Source organism: Amblyomma americanum, chromosome 9, assembly GCF_052857255.1.
Source record: "Amblyomma americanum isolate KBUSLIRL-KWMA chromosome 9, ASM5285725v1, whole genome shotgun sequence".
NCBI lineage: Eukaryota > Metazoa > Arthropoda > Arachnida > Ixodida > Ixodidae > Amblyomma > Amblyomma americanum.
The window spans coordinates 22,845,100-22,868,448 of NC_135505.1; the positions used below are offsets into that span (position 1 = coordinate 22,845,100).

The following is a 23,349-nucleotide window of genomic DNA, read 5'->3' on the forward strand; positions in this document are numbered from 1 at the left end:
TTTCTGCTGTGTGTTGTTCCTTAGATTTGATGAAGCACAACTTCTGCGTATACGCTCTACGCAAGAACTCTTTCTTTGGTTGTCAGATTGACTGGAGGTGTGTGCCAGTTTTGTACAAGTCTTTTAATATGTTTTATTCTACGAAAGGTGAACGCACGTTAAAATCAGCGGAGTGTCAAAGCGGTTTCATTTTAAGCCTCTTTGTCCTTCACAGAAGACCAAGTGCCGCCACCATATTTTGCTGCGGCCATCACTTTCGAGAAGGAAGAAAATCACTGCACGGGCACTGTACCAGAAAAATTGCGCCAAGAGGGAAAGCCCACGTCGGGACAGCAGGGCTGTTTGCCCATGAAGTGCACAACTATAAATGAGAACGCATTATTTAGGACACCCTCGTTCATATTTCTTACTACCGTGGCGGCTTTGGCCGCCGCGGTGGCTGAATGGTTATGGTGCTCAGCTGCTGACCTGAAAGGCGCCGGTTTGATCCCGGCCGTGGCGTTAGAATTTCGATGGAGGTGAAATTGTAGAAACTCGTGTACTGTGCGACGTCAGTGCACGTTAAGGAACTACAGATGGTCGAAACTTCCGGAGGCCCTAACTACGGCGTCCCTCATAGCCTGAGTCGCTTTGGGACGTTAAACCCCCATACAAAGGCGGCTTTCAGATCTAGCGCATGGTAGCACAAATGGTCGGGCGTTCCTGTTATGAAGCATTGAATTTTGTTGATAAAACAAGAATTTGAGTGTCGTTGACTGCTGACTCGTGACTCTTGGTCACCGCTACAACTTAAAACATTGCTACCAAGAAATATTAACGAAAACAAAGATGCTGTATGAAGCCAATAAATGATCACGTTAGGTGCGTGTAGCAGTCGCAGTTCATTCGGCCGATGGGTTTGGACGGCTACTTCCTGGCACGTACTGAACAGAACAAGGAAAGGTTCCGCAAGAACAATTTCGGATTGGAAAGAAAAATGACCGCTAACGACATCCTGAACGACCCAGAGGCCTCCAACCACATATAGTCCACACGATGACTTCAGCGGCGGAAGTGCCGCTGAACAGTCGTGGAGGTCAGAGCCTGACACATTTCGCGACGCCTGTGCTTGATTCCAGAGGTACAAGTTTTCGATAAAAATACTGCATCGGTTTTTGTCGAGCCATTACGTCGTTTGAAACGGTATGTACCAGTCAGCAAAAGGAGCCACTCTTCTCATGTGCGGGGTTTCAAGTTTCCGGTTGTTGTCGCTGTTGCAAGTTATTTGTGCCCTTAGAGAGTCCAACATTAATTGCTGGGCGATTAGTCAGGCATGGTTGTTGTCGGTTGAGCGCTTTGTTCTGTCCCTTCCTTGTTTGGCTTCGAGCCGTTGCGCTCGTTTACAAGAACCTTAGAGTGCGTTTGAAACAAATTGGTAAGAAATTCTATGAGCTTAAAAAAATGCGCTTCTATGTCCTGACCTTTCCGTTTATACACTCTTCTTAGATGATAAATCTGAGAGGATCCTGGTGTGGGCTAGTTGGTGCATACTTTCTTCGACACCGATAGACACAGCCTAACAGAACGAGGACGAGAAGAAACACGAAAACACAGCGCCCGTCCTGTGTTTCGTGTTTCTTCTCGTCCTCGTTCCATTGCGCTGTGTAAATCTGTGTCGTAGATAAATCTGAAAATTCAGACGACGACCATTAAATACGAGACGTTTCCGCTCCCCTACGCGAGCCTTGTCCGCAACGAATTGACAGAAGCAGCGATAAGTATGCTTTTCAACAGTGCGCAAGGAGTGCGTGTACAGGGGTTGGGCTTCCATCACTGTGATTTAGATTGTGACTTGTCGTTAGTGTGATTCTAGGCTCGTGACGAGGGCAAATGGAACGCAGACTTTAAGTTGTTAAAATGTTAGATGTGCCGGCGCTCCTTTCCCTTTCGACATGAGCCCACTTGATGTCGTCAAATTATGATTCCAGGTGAAAGCGAGAAAATAACTTCTTTTTGGTAGCAAGTACGAGCGCCCTGCCCCAGTCGATGCCGTGGCCTGTTGATACGCAGTGCTCGGCGATAGCATTGGAAGCCATTTTTTTTTTGTTTGGGAGTTGCCAGTATTGCCAATATAAGCACAGTCGCAGCTGGAACGTGGGATGCTGCAAAATTTTCTTTTGGAATTACATTTTTACGTTCACCACCCACACATCTTCTTACAAGCTGTGTGAAAACTCCTTAACCAAGGATCGGTACTGGTAAGGCGAGGCCAGACCGAGCAGAAGACGCTACGCTAATAGACGAAGTGTGACGAGTTAGGGCAACCTCTCAGACTGCATCCGGCGTTTCTCTAAATTTATACATCCAGTCTTCATAAAATGCAAATGCGTTATTTAATCGAACAAACCTGTTGTCTAACCGTACCTTGAATCTGCACTTGACTTCTCTTGTGGCTGGTTCGAACTCGTAGTCAACAAGCAACAAGCTGTAGCATGCATCTGGGGAGAGGGGGTATTGACCTATTTATGTTTAAACGGGAAACTCTAACTCCTGGCTGTATTTTACCAACCGTAATATTTTTTTTCCACCTCAGGATGACTCCGTGACCTGGAACACGGATACTCCGGACTTCACGCCGTGCTTCCAGGAGACCGCGCTGCTCTGGGCTCCCTGCCTGTTCCTCTGGCTCACTTCGGCCTTTGACATCGTCGCTTTCAAAAGAAGTCGTAATCCGCCGCTACCATGGACGTTCCTGAACATCGCCAAAGTGGTACGAAACTCCGTTCGATGCCATTGGTCCCTAATGTTCATCTGGTTATGTGGCCGAGTGACCTCAAATGCACAAAAGCCCAGTAAAGCTGCGATTCGGCCTAGTTAGATTTTAATGCTTGACTGCCTTAGTTTTGGTTCTTCTGTGCGTTCTTTCGTCCATTGTGGATTTATATTTACAGTAGCGCACTAAAGTAGTCGGACATAAGAGGCTTTTATCGATAACAAGGGAGAATGAGGAATTGACTAGGATCGAAAAGGGGGTTAAATGCGTAAGCATCTTGCAGCCCGCTGAGAAATCGCTTTTAGTAGCGAACATGTTCATTGGAGCACACTATTATAGACCAAGAAGGGGATGGGCAGCCACCCCTCCTCTTCGAAAAGATCACAATGATGTGCCCTTAATTGCATTGATGTCTAATAATACAGTGTATTTACATTGAACGATAGTACCTGTCACATGTAGTGTTTAGACCTCCCATTGTCTAATTCAAGGTACTGATGTGACGCAGTACAATGCATGATGGCGACTGGTTGTTAAAAATCAGCGTCTGTACGGGATATCGCTGCGCAGCGTGAACAACGAAAAACCTTAGTTTGATTTTTCGTGGCCTTGTCTTTGCAGCTGCTGTCGCTCCTCCTGATTCTTGTGTCGGTGCTCGAGATCGCCCAAGCACTGACTCGATACGCCGAAGGACAGATCGTGTTTTCGGTCGAGTACTACGCTCCCGTTATACGTATGGCCACATTTGTAAGTGAATACTTTCGCATTCCCTGTCATCCTTGTATTACGACGGGCAAAGTTGTTTTTCTCCATGTATAAGCAGTCGAAAGGACGGTCGAGTCCTGCCTAAAATACTATGAAATGTTTTGTCGCAATGTAATACTTTCTAGCATAATATTTTTGCGTTGCATTGTAGTAACGTTCTACATTATTATAATTTTTTGCAGCATTGTAATTTTCTGCAGTGTTGTAATTTTCTGCAGTAATTTTCTGTCCTGTTGATATGACCGGATACAGCACAATAGTAGAGAAACTTCTGTTACTGGAAGTCAGTAGCCAAAAATACCACCAAAACTAGTTTTTTTTTTACTCGTTAGTGAATAATCTGCTTTTTATTGAGGTTGATGAGATTGATGTTTATCACTTCGCCTCAAGCTCGCACGTCGCTCTCGCACAAAGAGCTTCAAGATTTTGCAGGCACCATCGTGCATACAAGCTGAGCGGCAGGAAAAGCATTTAATTTATTCTTGTCCGATTTCATCAAGCAGGACTCGGTGAAACAGCTTAAGCGCCTTGCTTTGAGCATCTTTAAAGGACATTGTCGAAGAGGTGTTCAAGACATGTAAGGTTTAAAATACTTGTACTGAAAGGCATTGGAAAATTTTGTCCTTCACTTTAATCTGAAAAATTGAAGTGAATGATGGCTATGAATTTTTGTGGCGCTTGAATTATTACGAACTTTCCAGGTTCTCGCTCTCGTGCTGATGCTGACAGCCCGTAAGCGCGGCGTCTGCACATCCGGACCATTGTTCCTCTTCTGGTTGATGATGTCTCTGGTCTCTATTGTGCGATACCGGTCTGTCCTCCTGCAAGTCTTCAGTGAGGTGAAACATTTTCAGCATTGACCATGCAGATTAACGCGTTTTCGAGCAGTGATATGAGCTGATACAGTGAAGGTCCCCGAGCGTCTCAGGGCCTAAATGCATTACGGTAGGAACTGACACTTCGTCTACACTGTGGACCTAAATCGAACTTTGAGATCGCTTTGTTGACCCTAAATTTTCTGAGTGCAGCTCCAGAGAAACAACCCAAGTGAACGCGTCCCTCACCGCCCTTAGAAAAAATAATTAGGCCATTGAAAAGCGCGATTATTTCGATTATTTTGTGGTGTTTACCGAGCCAAGGCAACTGTATAACCTCGTAACTATAGAAGCAATAGTCGTGACGGCTGCACAAAATCTACGCTCACTAGGGCTAATACTTGTGTACCTGCTTTCTTAAGTCAGCGTAGGTACTGTCAGCAGTACTGCCCAAGCGTCAGACTGAGAAACGCACTTTAAGCTTCAAACCTCTCGGGTACGGAAATTTTGCTAGGCCCAATTCGTTTTTTGTGCGGTGGACGCAGGAAGTGGAAGCGATAGCAGACGACCATATGGAGTTTCGCTTCATCACCATCGTGATCTACTGCCCCGTGCTGGTGGGACAGCTCTTGCTCAGCTGCTTCGCGGACACTAGGCCAGCGGTCGGCGGCAAGAGAGTCATGGTGAGCGTGGGACCGCGTCACTTCTTCCCCGCAACCGTGCCTGCAGCGCCGCCGTGACCGGTCTCGTTTTATTCTTCTCTCCGGCAGAGACAATGTCCTGAAGTTCGGGCATCGTTCCTGTCCAAGCTTCTCTTCTGGTGGTTCAACGGGTAAGCGGCAGCGTCTGAACGCACCGGGGGGTTCAGTCGCCGCTGTGGCTAAATGTTGTGCCTGGCTGCTGACATGAATGACGCGTGTTCGATTCCGGTCCCGGCGGTCCTTTTTCCATGGAGGCGAAATGCTAGAGGCCCGTGTACTGTGCGATGCCAGTGCACGTTAAGAAACCTCAGGTAGTAGAAATTATCCGGAGCCTTCAACTATACGGCGTCCCTCGTAGCCTTGGTTTTATGGGATTTAACGTCCCAAAGCGACTAAGCACCGGCGGGCCCGCAAGGTGTAAGCCTCCAGTAGAGCTAACAGGAAGAGTATGGTTATTTATTAAGTATGCTTAAATTCCTTTCTCAAATTGAGCGTTAAGCCTAAGTGCTGCCGAGCTTTCTTCGGCAGTTCACAAGCAGGAAAGTCGAAAAGCAGGAAGTTTGAAGCTGAGGCAAAAGTCTGAGTTCAATCTAAACACATCGCAAGGATGAGGAAGAGCAAAGGATACGGTGGTCATGTTTGCACTTCGGACTTTGCGAAGCGGCAGTGCTTGTTTTTCTCCAGCCTTTGTGTATAATTGTAGCAGGTGTCTTAGCTACTGGCTTGTTTAGCTCCAATGTTAGGATAGATAAATTAAGGAAACGTCCACCTTTAGTCACTTAAACCCCGCGTTTTCGGATATGATTTTCTGCGTCTCAAAAAGCATCAATGTCCCTTCTGTTTTTTCCACCAGCATGGCCATTCTGGGATTCATGAGGCCACTGCAGATGTACCACATGTGGTTCCTGGACCAGTCCAACCAGACGGCTAAGATCTCGGAAGACTTCGCCTACCACTTCGAGAAAGAGAAAAAGAAGAATGGGTGCGTTTATCTTCTCATTGGTCCGCCGTAAGGATCGGAAGAGTGTGCTTCTCGAAAAATTTGAAAATTATATTACACTGGACCAGGTCCTCATCCACTCAAAATGAACATGCAGTCTTTCACACAAAACAGTGAAGCAAAATGCATTTGCCAGAATATAACGGCAAATTGACCCCATGTGGAGGCGTGGTGGGAATGGACGAATCACAGCGAAGAACTTCACCGTGGCTGTAGGGAAGCGCTTTCCTCCATGCCAGCGTGCCGTCAGATTCGGGGAAGATTGCTGTAGCACAAAATCAAGCAAGAGGACGAACGCGGGGTAGACAAACGTATTCGCTATGTTCGTCTGTTTTCGTCGCCATCCATCGGCTTCGCGCTTAGAAACTCATCTCTTGTCTGTTTTTCTGCCAATTTTCTGCATCACGTTTTTCTCATTTTCTTGGCGCAGGGCTGTGCTGAGCAAGAAGCCCGACGCCGAAGGCCGGCGTCCCGTAGTGTGTAAGATAGGAATAATGTCGCCCCTGTTCCGCACCTTCTGGTCCGAGCTCACCCTGGTAGCTCTCGTCAAGCTGGTGTCCAGCATCCTCACCTTCGTCAGCCCGCTCATCCTGGAGTGAGTTTCACGAATATCGCTTCCTCCAACTTTTATCAATGGACACTCCAACATTCGCTGGCAGGCCCAGTCCCCTAAACAGTGTCCAAGCTAAAGCAAAGATTTTTGAGTGCCCTTAAAAAGTAGAAATTTTTACGAGCCCCTCGATAAAGTCGATTATTTCTGCATTTCAAGCAGCAAATTCCGGAGGCTGAATTGCTTTGGCAACCTGCTACTCAACCAAATGTAACAGCATCGGTTCTGTTCACCATTGGCGACTCCACCTTACCGCGTTTTCTGGCACTGTGTTCGGTTTAGGTAAGTGGGGCGCGTCCATAACATTTTTTTTTGGTTTTCCGATAGATGACAGCACGTGTTCTGAAAAGCCGCTTTGGTACCATTTAAAAAAAAAGACCGTTGGGGAGTTAAGGAAAGCACGTACTGTTTTAATGCATCCGCACATAGAAGATAACTTCTTACGACACAGCATTAAGCGTCAAGGGTACCTAGCGCCACAATCAGCAAAATTATAGTTAAGGAGCAGCGCACCAGAAAAAAAAAACTGCCTAGTTCTACATCTAGAGTTTCGTGACACGAACCACGGGTAGACGCATTGTTCACTGGGGCAAGAGCACAAGCGCGTGACATCGGTGATGTTCGGCAGCACTGGTGCAAGTACGGGGTCGTCCACTACGGTGTGAATATGCGAGCATCTGGCCGCGCCCCGCAGAACGCAAGGCAGCGCACCGAAACAACCTGGCGCATGCCACAGTCGGTCATGAGTACGCGCGCGCTCGGAAAGCACGCGTCTAGTCCAGATTGGCCGTACTCAGATGCACCTGGAGGTGGTGATTCACGTCGTCTGCTACAGCGCTCTAGCCTGGGCTCCAGCGCACCACTCGCTACTTCCCGCGACCGCTGTAACAGACCTAGGCCTGCGCCACTTTGTTTTGACGCGCGGCCACGCGTTCGCGCGGTTAGCCATGGAGTGGGTGACCCTGCAAGCGATGGAAGACGTGGAACGCTTGACTCAACGTTCTCTTGGCATTCGCAAGTGGGGCGCATCAGTGGGACGGGTACTGTGCGCGTGCTCTTGCAGAAAAGCTTGGAACTGCGCACGCGGACCTCCAGCCCAGGCCAGGTTTATCCAGCGTCGCACTGCGCATATAGCCTTAATTTTGCTGTAATAAAATGCTCGAGCGGTTGCGCATGCATTCACTTCGAACTGGGACCAAGCTTTCCTCTTTATCGCAGCATGCTGATCGCCTTCGTGAGCTCCAACGACCCCATGTGGCGCGGCCTACTGTTCGCCTTCACCATGTTCTTCTCGGCCATGCTGGAGTCCATCCTCAACGGCCAGTACGACTACCGTATCTACGTAATCTCCATGCGCATGCGTTCAGCGATGATCAACGCCATTTACCAGAAGGTATAATAATGCGAGGCTTTCTTGCTTATGCTTGATACAAGGACTGTCTCCGCTGTCCCTTGGTGTCGCGCTGGCTTTGCAAGCGTTGCTTCGGTCTGTTCAGTGTCGTGCGGAGTTTACAGCACCGCCGGCTAACACGCAAATTGAGCTGATGCAATAACAGTTCGCTCAGATAGTGGCATTATAGGGCTGGTGACAAGAGGGGGGTCTCAGCTGGGCAAAGTGGAACTGGTAGCACTAAAGACGATCGCTACTGCGAAACTTTAGCTGCGTCTACTACTGCTGCTTACAGATACGATATGCGGTGGCATGCAGAATAATACTGATTCCATTTCTAATCCTTTTTACAGGCGCCAAGAGAAAGCGTTCATGGTAAACGGCAAACGTGACGTTTCAGTTATCCCTGCCGTTTACAACGGGTACGCTTCCTCTAAGTTCCTGTGAACAGGCTTAGGAACAGAATCTACGAATGCTAGTCTTCTTGCAACCACGTGGAAGGAATTACACTGCACAAAGAAGTTATATTACAGTGAGAGCTGTTTTTGGCAGGTCATGTGCTCCGCGATCACGTGAGCGTCCCCTACACGCAGCCGTAAATCAATGGTATTAAGTAATCTGACCCTGGAATATTCGGATCCGTAGTCAAACGCGTTATCCGCTACTTTAACGCCTCCCGCTGTAGCGGTGGAACTTGGCGATAGTGTTCCTCGTCTGCGCTGGCAGCTCTTCTCACTTGGTTCAAAACACAGGTCAAGGCACGAGCGCCCTTGCTGGGCCGAAACCGCAGAGTGCACGCCAGCACAGGTTATAGAGTGCGGTAGTGGTATAAGTGGATGTACACGTTTACAGTGCTGTGAAGGAAAGGGGCAGAGATTTGACAACGTTTACGCTACTTTCCGTGAATTGCACGATTTACGGAACAAGCCTAAACGTGCATTTTTACTTCATCACAGCGGCTTGGCAGCTACGGCGTTGTGCTGCTTCGTAGTGCTCTACTTCGATGGAGGCTAAACGAGAACTAGCTGCCGCGGAGGCTCAGTGGTTATGGCGCTCGGCTGCTGACGCGAATAGGCGTGGGTTTGATCCCGGGCGTGGCGGTAGAATTTCGATGGAGCTGGAATTCTAGAGGCCCTGTACTGTGCGATGTCAGGGCACGTTAAAGAACACCAGGTGGTCGAAATTTCGAGCCCTTCACTACGGTGTCCTTCTTAGCTTGAGTCGCGATGGGTCAGTAAACCCCCATAAACCGATAAATGAGAACTGTTGTGTACCAAGGTTTCCGTGGGCGCCCCAGGTGGTAGAAATCAATACGGAGGCGCCCACCCTGGCGTCGCCTTCAGATATATATATATATATATATATATATATATATATATATATATATATATATATTTATTTATTTATTTATTTATTACCCACAATGAGTGCCCTATGTGGGGTTAAATTTAAGTATTCAAGGTGTCTTGAGTGTTTAGTAAAGATTTACCTTCTAAAGTAAGCGCCAGTATCTTTGCGTATCGTTTCCAGTTACCTTTGTTCTGTTTAGTTATTTGATCACCGCAGCGTTTCATTGTGTATACCTAAAGCAATAAGTACCAAACTATGATTGCAGCGTATTTGCTCTAGCAGCAAATAATGTATTAATTTTTTATTTCCAAAACTTTTCGCTACTTTTTCAGAACACAAAGATGGTGGTTCAAGTTATTACGTAATTTGTGCGTTCATGCTGACAGTGTCGCCCCATGATTGTTTTGCAGGCATTGGTTCTCTCCAGCGTCGCTAGGGGTCAATTCACGACGGGAGAAATTGTCAACCTCATGTCAGTGGACACCCAGAGAGTGATGGACTATATCCAAGTGTTCAACCTCATCTGGATCACTCCCCTGCAGATCGGCCTTGCCATCTGGCTGCTATGGGGACAGCTGGGCATAGCCACATTGGGTGGCCTTGGAGTAATGATCATCTTGCTTCCCATCAACGGTGTGGTTACAGCATACATCAGAAAGTACCAGGTAGGTTTCCGTGTTTCTCTATAATTCGGCGCATATTGTCGGGAATGGAAGGAGCACTAAGTAAGGTCTTCAGTAAGGAGTGGCTGAACATGACCCGAACGTGCAGACTTGGGAAGTCTGAAAGTCTTATATAGTCGGTTTCATTTTGGTGGCAGAGAAAGATGCGATCTCACTGAAAACCTAAGCCGCCTAGTCTAGCTTGAGATCTCGCTCAAGAGGCAAATTCTCCGGCACACTTATTCTCCGTCCTGAACTTGTAAAGCATCTAAATTAACCGCTAACTATATAAATGTTGCTATATTTTGCTCTTTTTGGAGCCCTTCCGCGAAGCAAATCGTGCAACATAGGCAAATGCAACTAACTTTCAGGAGAATTTGAAAAACGTTTCGGAGCCACCGCTTGGTCACCGCTTTTCGTAGTCGGATGGAGGGACAAGCTTGTGTAATTCGCTTGGATCGTGTGATCGTAGTAGCTGCTAGAAGACGTGAATGTTGTTCGGCGAAGCCATGTCAGATCTGTTTATCAGTACATCAAATGCTTCGGCAAAATAAGGGATCAGCTGAGGCATAAAATAAAGTTGGGAATGGATGGGAGCATTGAAGTAAAGTGGATTAGAGTGGCGCGTTGCGTCAACCAGCAGAATCTTGCAGTTCGTGTTCTCACGAAGAATGAGCGGAGATCAGGTTTAATCGGTGTTGGGGAGGGCAAACTGCTTTGGGATCTCTAACTCAGTTTGATAGATGAGCACGTTACTAATGAGCTAATTACTCAAATTTGAGAGGTACATGAGAAAAGTCGTGAAAAAGATAAGTAAGGGGACCCGGAAAATTTATGTGCACTGATGCTTGAGTGTCGCAGTAGTTCTGAAAAATCTGGTTGTGTGTTTCCGAACAGATTCGAGGGTGGTGATAGTGTACTCATGGGGGCCCTCAACTGATTGTGCATATCCGAACTTGTGCTCCACTGAGGTCAGAATTGGCCTGTGCTCCGGTTAAAATTTCTCAATTTTCGGCGGACGGACCCAGGTTTGGGCTTGGCTTCATTAAGTTTTCAATACATGGGCAGATCATGGAAGTTCGTCTGAAAGCGAAATGTCGATGTATCTGACCGAACAGTTGACGTTGCCTACTGCATAATGTAGTGCCGTTTTATTAGTGCTTAAGCGCATTAACCATTTGAGCAACCAGGATTCTACATATTTTACCACAATGCACAACGACAGACAGAGCTGTTATTAATAAGACCATAAATGACGCAGTCGTACGCGAATGTGACACGTGTATCATTAAGGTCATTAATAAAGATTAGAATAAAAGCCCAACACTCGATCTTCCTTTTTTCCGTACTGCAGGTTCAACTGATGAGGCACAAGGACAGGCGTCTGAAGCTGATGAACGAAATTTTAGGCGGCATCAAAGTGCTGAAGCTGTATGCGTGGGAAAAGTCCTTCCAGGAGCGTGTGCAGTCCATACGATCGGACGAGATGAGCTCCCTGAAGGTGCAGGCCTACCTCAGCGCGGCCGTCATCTTTGCGTTCACGTGCGCCCCCTTCTTGGTGAGTAGGTTTGGATGAATAGGCGCATTTCTGGTCGCAGCTTCCGCAGTACTCACAGTAGGGCTTGACGAGAACTTTGTCACTTGCAGATAGTGAGGCGACCACCCGCAAACATTCTTTTCGTCGTATTATCTCGTCGAGTATATACAAAACATCGGCTGGGGTATGGACTCGGCCGAAGCGTTAAGCCAACTCTAAAAAATGCAGCCTTGTCACGGATCTCCACGGAGACACTCGGACCGAAAGAATGAACTAGGCGACAGGTGTACCCACACAAACGCACATTTAATACACATTATGTGACACACACACACTAGAACACAAACCTAATAAAACTACCACAAAACACCAGGACTATAAATACACACGACCCGGGCAGACTGCTACCAGCGTCTACTACTAGCATTCTACTGTTAGTGGTCGGCGTTCGCGCTCACGGCGGGTTCGATGCGGCTGCGGCGTTGTATGGATCCAGTAGCCGGCGTCGAGGCGACGTTCGACGTGCTTGGGCTGGCGTCGCTGGCGGCGTCGCTGGCTGCGTCGTACAAGCTCCTGGTCCAAGCGCCCGTTAAGGTGATGCCGCTGTTTTTGGCGTTGGGGGTGCCACCCGGATGGGTGGAAACAGCTCTGGAGACACCCCTGACCGTAGCAGGTGGTAGCGTCCTCCATTGACTTTCGGGAACGGGCTCAGGCACGGCAGGAAGTCCACGATGCGATGCCGTAGAACGCGAGCTCACCAGAGTAGTAGCCGGCGTCGCTCTCTTCCAACCGATGTGCCCCTGACCCGCCGGAGCCTCCGCTTCTCTGATGTTTCCCCCCGCGCCTCGCCCTCACTCGCCCTTTTATAGCCTCGGTGTTAGTCCACGTAAGCCTTGTCGTTGTTTTTTCTCCACCAGTCATCTCTCTCCACCTCACCAAATGCTTCTCCACCAATCATCTCTTTCTACCTCACCGAATGCTTCTTCTTCCTCTTTATTCTTTGGACGTCGTCTTCTTCACACCTCTTTCCTTTAAAATCTAATTTAGGGTCCTTAATATATGTGACAAGCCTACTGTTTTTTTTTGTTCTCGGGGGAACATTGACTGGAAGTGAGAAGTGTCCTTGATGTATCGAGTTCTTGGCAAAAAAACATTCTGCATACTCTGCGGGCCCCGCCGCGGTGGCTCAGTGGTTAGGGCGCTCGACTACTGATCCGGAGTTCCCGGGTTCGAACCCGACCGCGGCGGCTGCGTTTTTATGGAGGAAAAACGCTAAGGCGCCCGTATGCTGTGCGATGTCAGTGCACGTAAAGATCCCCAGGTGGTCGAAATTATTCCGGAGCCCTCCTCTACGGCACCTCTTCTTCCTTTGTTCTTTCACTCCCTCCTTTATCCCTTCCCTTCCCTTACGGCGCGGTTCAGGTGTCCAACGATATATGAGACAGATACTGCGCCATTTCCTTTCCCCCCAAAACCAATTATTATTATTATACTCTGCGGTGAGGAGCATGTTGCCAGCAGCTGCGCGGAAGCCTTTCCGTGAACACGCTGTGACGATCTCTTGTTCGCGCACCGAAGGGACAGGTGCTCTGCGCTCAGAAAACAAACGGGGGTGCTCCAGATAAATCTTCTCTTGCTACTCCAACTTTTCAAGCCAGGTAAGGGCCTCTCAATGGTTATGCTTCATCTAGAATCAGTACTGCCATTGAAGATGCCAAACTGCATGTGCTTCACTCTACGCTTCACTGATCTGTCGTCCAAAAAGACCTTGTGGGACACAAGTCCTGCGGTCGCATAAATTTGGATTCACGTTGAACTGTCGCTCGTTCAGTGGTGGTTCTAATCCTGTTTTGGGAAATATTTTATGAACTTTAGCTTGTTACAGCAGCGGTACTCGTTGCGGCGGTAATTCAGGTTTCCGCGGTTTGAAAGCATTTACTCAGGTGTGTAGACCATAAACCTGCTCTTAAAGCTGTAAAACAACACTGGTGTTTTGCGCTAAGATTAAAGAAAGAAAAAGCGGTACAACACGAGCTCTCGGCCACATTCGCACTTGGTCCAGCCGGTTTTTTTTTCTGCTTATGCCTGTTTTACGGTTTGAATACATTCCTCCCCAACTACTGCAGTTCCAGCGAGAAGCACGAATGCTCGGCTTACGTCGAGGTGCACAGCTCAAGAGCGAAGGAAAGGAATTGCACTAACGTGCGTGTGCAACGAAATATTGCTTCACCCTAAGTGTGTGCACGCTGAGCACTCACGGGTTCATAAAATTTTGAATTTGGCACTTGGATACAACTGTTTCCGCCACTCAGCTGCTCACCCGACGTCTTTCAGGTGGCGCTTGCCAGCTTCGGCGTGTTCATTGCCATCGACCCGGCGAACGTGTTGGACGCCAACAAGGCTTTCGTGTCCCTCTCCCTCTTCAACATCCTGCGTGTTCCCATGGCCTTCCTGCCCATGCTCATCACCTTCACTGCCATGGTGAGTGCGCGCACACGGGCCAACTCCTCAGCCGCCTGCATGCTCGCGTAAGCCGAGGTGCAAAGAGCTGCGTTTTTAAGATGTCCTTAAAAACGAAGGATTACGAGGCTGTTTCGCTTCTATCTGAAGAGAAGTGATGTACGTGGTTGCCAGCAACCCTGAGTAGTGAGAGAAAGTAGGTGAAAAAAAACGTACTTTTGCACTCGCTTAATGTGCGGAAATTTCTCTTGGGGCTTAATTAGTTGAAATAAAAAAACCCGAGAAGTATGCAGTTTTTATCGCCTCTAAAGAAACGCATGACTCTCTACAAGACCGGATAAACTGAGCAGGAGAAATGGCAGTGGTCGCATTAGATATCTAATTGTTTCGCCTACTAGGGATGCCTAGCAAATTCACTTTCATTTCATTTCATTTTATTACCTTAAAGGCCCCAAAAGAGGGGTGTTACATAAGGGGTGGCAACAATTAAAAGCGCAGATTCACAATGACAGGAAAGTTTTTAAATCTTCAGCGAAAATACTTGGGCAAGTGATAATGGCAACGTTGTTTGGAAGGCCGTTCCAGTCTGCACGAGGAAAGAAGGAATTAGAAAAAGTGATGGTGCGTGAGCATGGACGAGCAACTTGTAGGTGATGGCTGGTGCGATGAGATGTGCATGCTGGTGGAAGAATATAAAATGCGGTGTGCATAGGGCTGTGGAAGAATTTGTGAACTAAAGACAGGCTGGCGATGCGACGGCGGAGCGATAAGGGTGATAATCCGAGTGCTGTTTTTAACGAGGAAACGCTGATGTCATAAGAGTGCGATGAACGAATGAAGCGAGCAGTGCGATTTTGAACAGATTCGAGGGCATTGATGAGGTAAGCTTGATGAGGATTCCAAATGGGCGATGCAACTTCTAGTTTGGACCTGACGAATGATTTGTAAGCTAATAACTTTACATTTTTTGGAGCATGGTGAAGATGGCGCTTGAGGAAACCTAGTGTCTTGTTTGCTGACGATATTATGTTAGTAACATGCAAGCTCCAAGAAAGATCGCTAGAAATTGTTATGCCTAGGTACTTGTATGACTGAACTAGTTGTACGGGAACTAATGATATTTCGTAAGAAAATTAGAGGATTACGGCGGCGGCTGATGGGCAAAAGATTACATTTACGTGGGTTAAGCTTCATTAGCCACTTATTGCACCACTCCTGAACAGCATTGAGATCATTTTAAAGAGAATATTGGTCAGCAGTGGTTAGAATAGCACTATAAAGTACACAGTTGTCAGCAAACATGCGTATGTTAGACGTTACGTTTGAAGGCAGATCATTAACGTATATGAGAAACAGTAGTGGGCCAAGCACAGATCCCTGTGGAACGCCCAACGTTACTAGGAGTGAGTTAGAGTTCTTATTGTTAACGGAGACAAACTGCGAATGATTAGTTAAAAACTCTTCAATCCACTTCAAATTATGAGGGTGCAAATTTAATTGGGAAAGTTTTATCAGCAGGCGTTTATGGGGTACTTTATCAAAGGCTTTTGCAAAATCTAAAAATACGATGTCAGTCTGTAGATTACCATCAAGGTTAGCATGCAGATCGTGAATGAACGTAGCAAGTTGGGTCTCGCAGGAATAACCCCGGCGAAACCCGTGCTGAGCAGGTTGAAAAAAGTTGTTCGAATCAAGGAATGCCATGATATGGGTATAGATGACGTGTTCCATGATTTTGCAGGGAATACTAGTTAGAGAGATGGGACGGTAATTAAGTGGCGAGTTCTTGTTACCTGATTTGTAGACTGGAACGATTTTCCCAATTTTCCAGTCTATGGGCAGTTGACCTGTGAAGAGTGACTGAGCGTATAACAAGCACAACAGAGATGAACATATATCTTTGGTATTAATCAGCATTTTAGCGTTGATATTATCAGTTCCTGCAGAGGATGAAAGTTTAATGTTTTCAATTAATGACGAAATTCTTGCTGGAGAAAATGTAAGAGAAGGCATAGTATCTTGAATAACTGGGGCGTTTGGAGGAAGTGTCGGATCTGTTTCATTAGTAAACACGGAAGAAAAGGCTGCGTTGAACATATTGGCGCATTCTGTTTCGCAAACAGTTTCACCCGAACCCGATATAAATCAGCCTATTGAAGATTACCGTGGACCACATCACATTTCTCGGTTGTGCGCGATGAAAGAGTAAATACTTGAAGATATATACAGCAGAAGACAGATTACCGTAGCGAAGTTCACGGATTAGCCATCGATGCGATCAAAACAATGTAAGAAATGTGTTGGTATGGCCGGTTTGCCGCCGCGAGACTGGCGAAGGGTACCAAGAATGGTTGTTTTGGGCAGTCCCTGTGCAAGTCATACTTACTCGCATTATTCAACCGGGTTTTGTCGTCAGAATGAACGTTGAGAACATTTTTTAAAAACGTTTCAGATCACTGCGGTGGCCCACATTGGGAAAATGCGAAAGCACTGATGCCTCCTCGGCACTAGTCGCCTCTTTGCTTTACTCGTCGCCTCTGACGTCACGATGACGTGTGCAGGTTATGTTGCTGGGCTAGTTGGTTGTCGAACATTATGGAATCGCAGTGCTGGCAGTCGAGTACACAGATGACATGCATACACGCGCACACGCGCGCACGCGCACACGCACGCACACGCGCAAAATTAGCGCAATTTTGTGCCTGTCGTCTGTGTCCTTGTCTGCCAGCGCTGCGATTCTGACGTCACGGTGACCCCATTTCAAGGCGCACGCATGACGTCACGTGTTGCTATGGCAGCTGCGTTGGCGCGGCGGCCACAGAGATGCCGCAAGCGCTTCCCTCTGACGTCACGGTGACGCCACCAACGACACGTCAAGCGTCACCCTGGTAACCGCTTTGATTAAATGCCGCCACATTTCTACCAATCCTACAAGTGCTTATACGTTTTAATTTAATATTACTTAATCACAAACGTAATTCGTCACTTTAGTTATCTCAGTATTCCTAGACTTCACACTGACATTATTTTGCACATTAATTAGCCAGTTGCAAATATTTTCTATCAATTAATCGTTATCATTGATTATGGTTATCGATTAGAATAACATTTTCTCATTTTCCTTAATTAATCCCCTCAATCGCGTTCACTCTGATTAACCCCGTTTCACCTCAATCACACATTTCGGTTTTTCCAATTTGGCTGCTTTCCCGTCCACCTACAATATCCCAGTCCAGCCTATTCGACCATCCAACGACTTTTGCTTCTAATGAATCATTCTATGCCAATAAGTTTCGTTCTATTAATTATCACTCATCAAACACACTTCAATTCATTTCAAAACTTTATTTTCACTCCTTTGCTATTCTTTTAACAAATATTTTGCTCTCCACGGTTATTTTCGCATCCTCTCACTATATCGATGACCGCGCTATTTCGACGTTTTTCCACATTTTTGGCTCTGATTAATTAATAACCCTACTGACATTTTTTTTAGGCGCAGCATCCTCACATCATCCTATATCAATTACACCCATGCGTTTGATCCTAACTCTTCTGAGAACGTCACAACTGCTGCTGACACGTTTTAATTACACTACCCCGCCGACATAGCGTAGTAACGGTTTACCATTTATTAATTAACGAGCCTTTGTTTTGCAGTTCTTCGTCTCGCTGGGGCGTATCAACAAGTACCTCCGGTCAGATGAGCTGGACCCGAACGCCGTGGAACACAACACCGGGGAAGGTTTGTACGCCTCACTTAATTGACGTATAAATCCTGCACGAATACCCAAAATGGCCCAAAATGGTGATCTTTCCCGCGTAGCCGGCGCTGAAATTCTTTGTTCCCACAATAGGTGTAATTAAGCTAAAAATATAGGTCGGTGAGCTTTCCGCAACAGGTTCCACAGCAATGAAGGGGTCGAGCCTCAAGAGCAGTTGTAGAATTGCGCGCTTTAACCTTTTCTTATAATCAATGATCGCTCTTGTTGCAGGTGACCCGTTGGTGATGAAAGATGCCAGCTTCGCATGGTCTAAAGACTCCCAAGGCGATTTACATGACCTGAACATCAGCGTCCCCAAGGGTGCTTTAATGGCCATCGTTGGTTCGGTTGGGTGCGGGAAGTCATCAATGCTTTCTGCATTCCTTGGCGACATGGTCAAGCTCAAGGGGTCGGTTAGCATTAATGTAAGTGAACACAAATGGTAGGTTTGTTCAGCTGGATTACTTAAGACACCTTGCTTTATTAAATACGATGAGCTTATGTATATTGGCTGATGAAAACAAAAAAAACGTCTTTCACATGAAGGTATGAGTTTCATTATTAGCTGATATTTCTGGTGATAAATTCTCTATGGCCGCCCATGTGACATCAGCAAATCTTGTATCATGTAAACTTTCCCGAAAGTATTTTGCTGTCTTACATGCAAATATGGGACTCGAAATGCTGTATTTATTTATTTGCGTCACGAAAAGGCTTCGGCTGGCTTTCCTGTCCCAATATCAAGGTCGTTCAAACTGATTTGGAAGTACGCCCTCGCTCTTTTTGGCATGCAGTGCATCTCAAAAGTTCTAAAGGAGGACCGGCGTAAAAGAGGTCATGCAGAGAAAGTATCATCTTTGGCTTGCATGAATAAAATCGCGTTTGCGTGCCTCGTGTCGTTGAAATAGTGACACTGAAACGGGCACCCAGGCAAAAGCGAAGATCTTCAGCAGTATATATACTTCAGTTAACACATACCTGCGCGTCCAGGGTTCCGTCGCCTACTGTCCACAGCAAGCGTGGATCCAGAACGCCAGCGTGAGAAGCAACATCACTTTTGGCCAGCCGTTCGACCGCGAGCGTTACGAGCAGGTGATAGAGGCCTGCGCTCTCAAGCAAGACTTGGACATCCTACCCGGCGGTGACGACACGGAGGTTGGAGAGAAGGTGACATATCCCTTGTGAAAAAATGCGACTAAACGAAAAATACGTCCCCAGATGAGAATGCTGAAATGTGAGTCTCCCAAACAGTCATCCTTAGCCCTATCCCAAGGAATTCGGTCTCCAGGTGTTCTTTATTCAGTAGCTTCTCGGTACTGTACGGATGGCGAGGTTTTCGTCTTACGCTGCGAATGCGGACATGGCTTCAATATCCGCTGCACTAGACTTAGTGTGACCTTTATTACTGATAGGGTACATGGCGTTGCATCGTACTTAATTGTGAATGCTCAGTGAAAGTACTTGTGTTGTGCACGGAGTGTGTTTTACATTCTGGTGGCTAATAATGCCGCGAATATTTGCAGTGTTTATTCGTTTTTCAAATCTGATAAGTATTACCCATAAACCGTGAGATGGGAGTCATCAACTAGCTTCTTAGGTATCAGACCAACTTGCCGCTTCAAGTCTGTGCACGATATTTCTGCACTCGTGACTTTCCATAAAATTAGTCTTTTTGAAAACGTGACAAAATGATGGAAAGCAGGCCTTAAAGGCTCACAAGCCAACCAAATAAAATGCAATCTCTTAGGCATGCTTGGATTAAGTGGGCCAACGCTTGTGAGTCAGTTTGTCAATGCTTGTGAATGGGTGTGCCAATGCATGGGCAAAAGTGTATCAGCACTTCTTCAAATCCATTGCGTAAGCACAGTCTCTGTACTGTCGCAAAGAGCTAATATTTCGGTATTGACCATTATTCGGTAACACTGGGGTATTGAAATACAAAGGTGTCTAGTGGCATTGTGGCCCTTGAAATTCCTCACCCATGCAGGGCATTAACCTGAGTGGCGGCCAGAAGCAGCGCATCAGCCTCGCCAGGGCTGTCTACAGTGGCTCGGACATCTACTTCTTCGACGACCCGCTCAGCGCTGTCGACTCGCACGTGGGGAAGCACATCTTCGACAAAGTCATCGGTCCTAAGGGACTCCTCAGAAAGAAGGTATGCGGAGGCAGTCACGGTGCAGGGTATGGTCATCTTTGCAGGGTATGGTCATCTTTGGAATAGAAATCTGCCACTTTCACTGTGGACTAATAAGGTCAGTTTTGCTGCGACATCTTGTGCATTTCCGCGAAAAGTTCGTAGTTTCGGAAGCGACACAGATCTGACACGGACACAAGGCGACAAAGGACGATCGCTGCTTCCAGCTGAACTGTACAGCGTTACGTTTCGCCTACGACGCGCGGTATAGCCGGCGCGGATGCAACGGACGCCGGGGCTTCGTTCAAAGTGGCGGTCATTTTGGGCCCGTTCAGTGCTGCCGCAACGCCTCCCGCCAAGCGCGTCCAGGCAGGTTTCAATGCCACGTGTCTTCGTGTGTGTGTGTGCATGTTGGTGCCCATGCTTGTCAAAGCGCGGCAGCCGGGGAGAGGAGCTCCCCAACTGGGAGGCGAGGAGGTCTGACCGGCGCCGGCCCGGCGGACGCGTCACGTCACGTTTCAACATGTCCGTGCGTCGCCGTCTCGTGCGCCTCATCCCGAGCCGTTCCTTCTTGCCCTCGACTCCGAGGGTATAAAGGCAGCTGCCCCGGACGCCAAGAAGAGACTTCGATTTCTTCCGTCGAGTAACGTGGTCGCCCTGACCGGCTGCTCTTTTGCGATGCTAGAATAAACAAGTTCTTCTGTTGGCAGTCGACTCATCCTTTGCCAGGACCTTCGGATGTTTCCAGCTGTGCCCCAGGCCGCCAGGCCAACGCTACCCTTGGGGCTTGCGACCCATTTGCAACAACAGCGAAACCAAGACTCGTTTTATGAGATTCCTCAAGACGGCAATGACAGAATCAGCAAAGGCACGTCATAGATTACTAGGCTGTATTGAAGCTCTTTTCTTCATAATCAGCTGGGCGGTGATCTGACGAAGTTGGTCCCAAGTGATGCTATTGTTTCTTTCGTTGATCCCGATTTCTCGCGAGGAGTAGTCGCACTTTGCTAAACCGAGCTGGAAAAAAAATAGAGGGGAACTTTGTGGACCTAAAGTGCGGTGAGGCGAAAGCCTTTAGCACATTATTTCTGCTTGTGTCGCTGTTGTTCATAAGCGCGCGCACGCTTGGTTGCCGGAGACACAGGAGAGCATTTAGGGGCATCCTTCCTGATCGGCGTTCAGGAGGCATCTGGCAAGATTGCCTGGGGAGCGCTCCTCTCGAATGATGGTGGCGCCACTAAATGACGTCACACACATGCGCAGTAGCCTGAAGCGCAGGTGCATTAGTGTGCTTGCGTGAAGGAATAATAATAATTGGTTTTTGGTGGAAAGGAAATGGCGCAGTATCTGTCTCATATATCGTTGGACACCTGAACCGCGCCGTAAGGGAAGGGATAAAGGAGAGAGTGAAAGAAAAGAGGAACAAATAGGTCCGTAGTGGAGGGCTCCGGAATAATTCCGACCACCTGGGGATCTTTAACGTGCACTGACATCGCACAGCACACGGGCGCCATAGCGTTTTTCCTCCATAAAAACGCAGCCGCCGCGGTCGGGTTCGAACCCGGGAACTCCGGATCAGTAGTCGAGCGCCCTAACCACTGAGGCACCGCGGCGGGGAGTGAAGGAATGCAAAAACGTGTTTTGAGGCAAGGAAAAGTTTTTCAGGAAAGGAAAGGGCGCAGTAGCTCTGATCTCGACATCTCGGTGGACACCTCAACCGCGCCTTAAAGCATGCAACTGAAGGTGCATGCATATATATGTGCGTGCACCGAACCACTGTCGCAAGCTAGCCTCCAACTTGGCTAAAACATGTAAGCTATATGCAATGAGAAATTCTAAGACGCCACTCATGAATGCAGTATGAAGAACGGTTGCTCAAGATTTTGGTAAATGTATTGGGGAATACTGCCACCACATTGAGATCAACCAGTGAAGACATCACTGGGATTTCATGTGCACTTCCGATATCTGCTGATCAAGCCAGCGTCGGCGGACGCTGTTTTGCGCCGCGCCTCTATTTCCATCATTCAGCTTATGATTAGGATTGTTTTACCCAGTTAATTTAGCCATCGCTGTGACATGACTTCAGACGGGACAAGGTCATGGCCACAAGTATGAGCCATTAAAGGCTTTCGCTTTGAAATCTTGCCGCCATTGTGTGGTCCTATGTGTCTGCCTAGCAGGCTACCCTGTGCCCTTGCCGGATTCCTTAGGTGGTGGTGGTAGTGGTTTTATTAAAAATAATAGTAAAAAGGAAGGAAAAGATTTTTGCTAGCCCTGGCATCTGCCATCGATACTGAAGCACCTGAGCTGCGGCAGCGGAAATAAGGGATAGCAGGCAGAATGGAGAAATGAAATGAAAGAGGTGAGGGGACAGGAAGAGAGGATAGGGGAGAAGTAATATGTACAAACTATTTACACAATAAGAAATGTGTCCAGGTTGTGCCGGATTCCTTAGCAGAATGTATTTTCAGGCTGGCTGTGGTTCCTTATAATCAGTTTCACACAAACACCAAGCCACATGCGTAGAGTGCGAAGACTGCGTTGTCCGTTGCTTCCCCTGGCTTTTGGCAAGAAGTATTTCGGAAAGACTGGGCGTTGTGTCAGCAACGACTGCTCGAGGATGTCAATACGAGAAATTAGACAGGTGGTTTTCTGGCCATTCACTACAGAAAGCGTCGCGACTGTGTCCCGTTTCATAATGAGTGCCGTTACATTGTACTAACTTACGGGTACTCACGTATATGGCAGAAACGTGAAGGCTAACGAAAAAGGTTGAGCTATTGAAAGGAAAACGATAGGAAGAGGACAGAGTGAATCACCGGAAACACGCGTGATGACATCCTAGTCAAAATCAAGAGGAAGAAATGGGCGATTTAAGGCAGGATAACTGGCGTTCGTTGCGGGTAACTCACTGGATTACAAGAGAAGGCACACGTTGCCGGATGTGACAGAAAATTGGTGGGTGTTTGAGATTACGCATAAGTTTTCGGGGATAACGTGGCCGCATCTCGCACAGGACAGGGTTAATTGGCGAGATGAAAGAAGCCTCCGCCATGCTGTGTGCGTAGTCAGGCTGCTGCGGAGAATGATCATTGGAAGTCGATCTGGACGGACACGAGAAATCATCGAAGCACAGAGAATAGCATCACTTGGAAGTGATGCTATTCTCGACAAAAAGAGCTTGCGTACTGTCTGTAGCGTAGTAATAAATCGCGTGTTTTTTTCTTTTTTTTTTGCTGATATTGTCACTCTAGTCCTGGGGACGTGCATAAAAGGCATGTTTCGAGGAATAAATCAGTTGGAAGCAGGGCTTCTCCTTGTCTGTCTTCCTATGTCCGTGCCAAATTCGTCGCGTTTCCGAAATGACTCACATGCACCAACCAGCGCGATCCGCCACACTTCCTTC

At 47.5% G+C, this 23,349-nt stretch overlaps 1 protein-coding gene across 1 annotated transcript in view; it reads left to right on the forward strand.

Moving 5' to 3' along the window:
- Positions 1-23,349, forward strand: part of LOC144104910 (ATP-binding cassette sub-family C member 3-like) — a 59,425-nt gene that overhangs the window by 9,361 nt on the left and 26,715 nt on the right. The window contains exons 2-16 of the mRNA XM_077638142.1: positions 2,573-2,749; positions 3,374-3,499; positions 4,219-4,356; positions 4,878-5,015; positions 5,103-5,164; positions 5,887-6,015; positions 6,464-6,628; positions 7,862-8,036; positions 9,794-10,048; positions 11,400-11,603; positions 13,917-14,063; positions 17,703-17,787; positions 18,038-18,231; positions 18,797-18,973; positions 19,794-19,961. Of these exons, the coding sequence (XP_077494268.1) occupies positions 2,573-2,749; positions 3,374-3,499; positions 4,219-4,356; positions 4,878-5,015; positions 5,103-5,164; positions 5,887-6,015; positions 6,464-6,628; positions 7,862-8,036; positions 9,794-10,048; positions 11,400-11,603; positions 13,917-14,063; positions 17,703-17,787; positions 18,038-18,231; positions 18,797-18,973; positions 19,794-19,961 (2,340 nt within the window). The remainder of the gene's footprint in view (positions 1-2,572; positions 2,750-3,373; positions 3,500-4,218; positions 4,357-4,877; positions 5,016-5,102; positions 5,165-5,886; positions 6,016-6,463; positions 6,629-7,861; positions 8,037-9,793; positions 10,049-11,399; positions 11,604-13,916; positions 14,064-17,702; positions 17,788-18,037; positions 18,232-18,796; positions 18,974-19,793; positions 19,962-23,349) is intronic.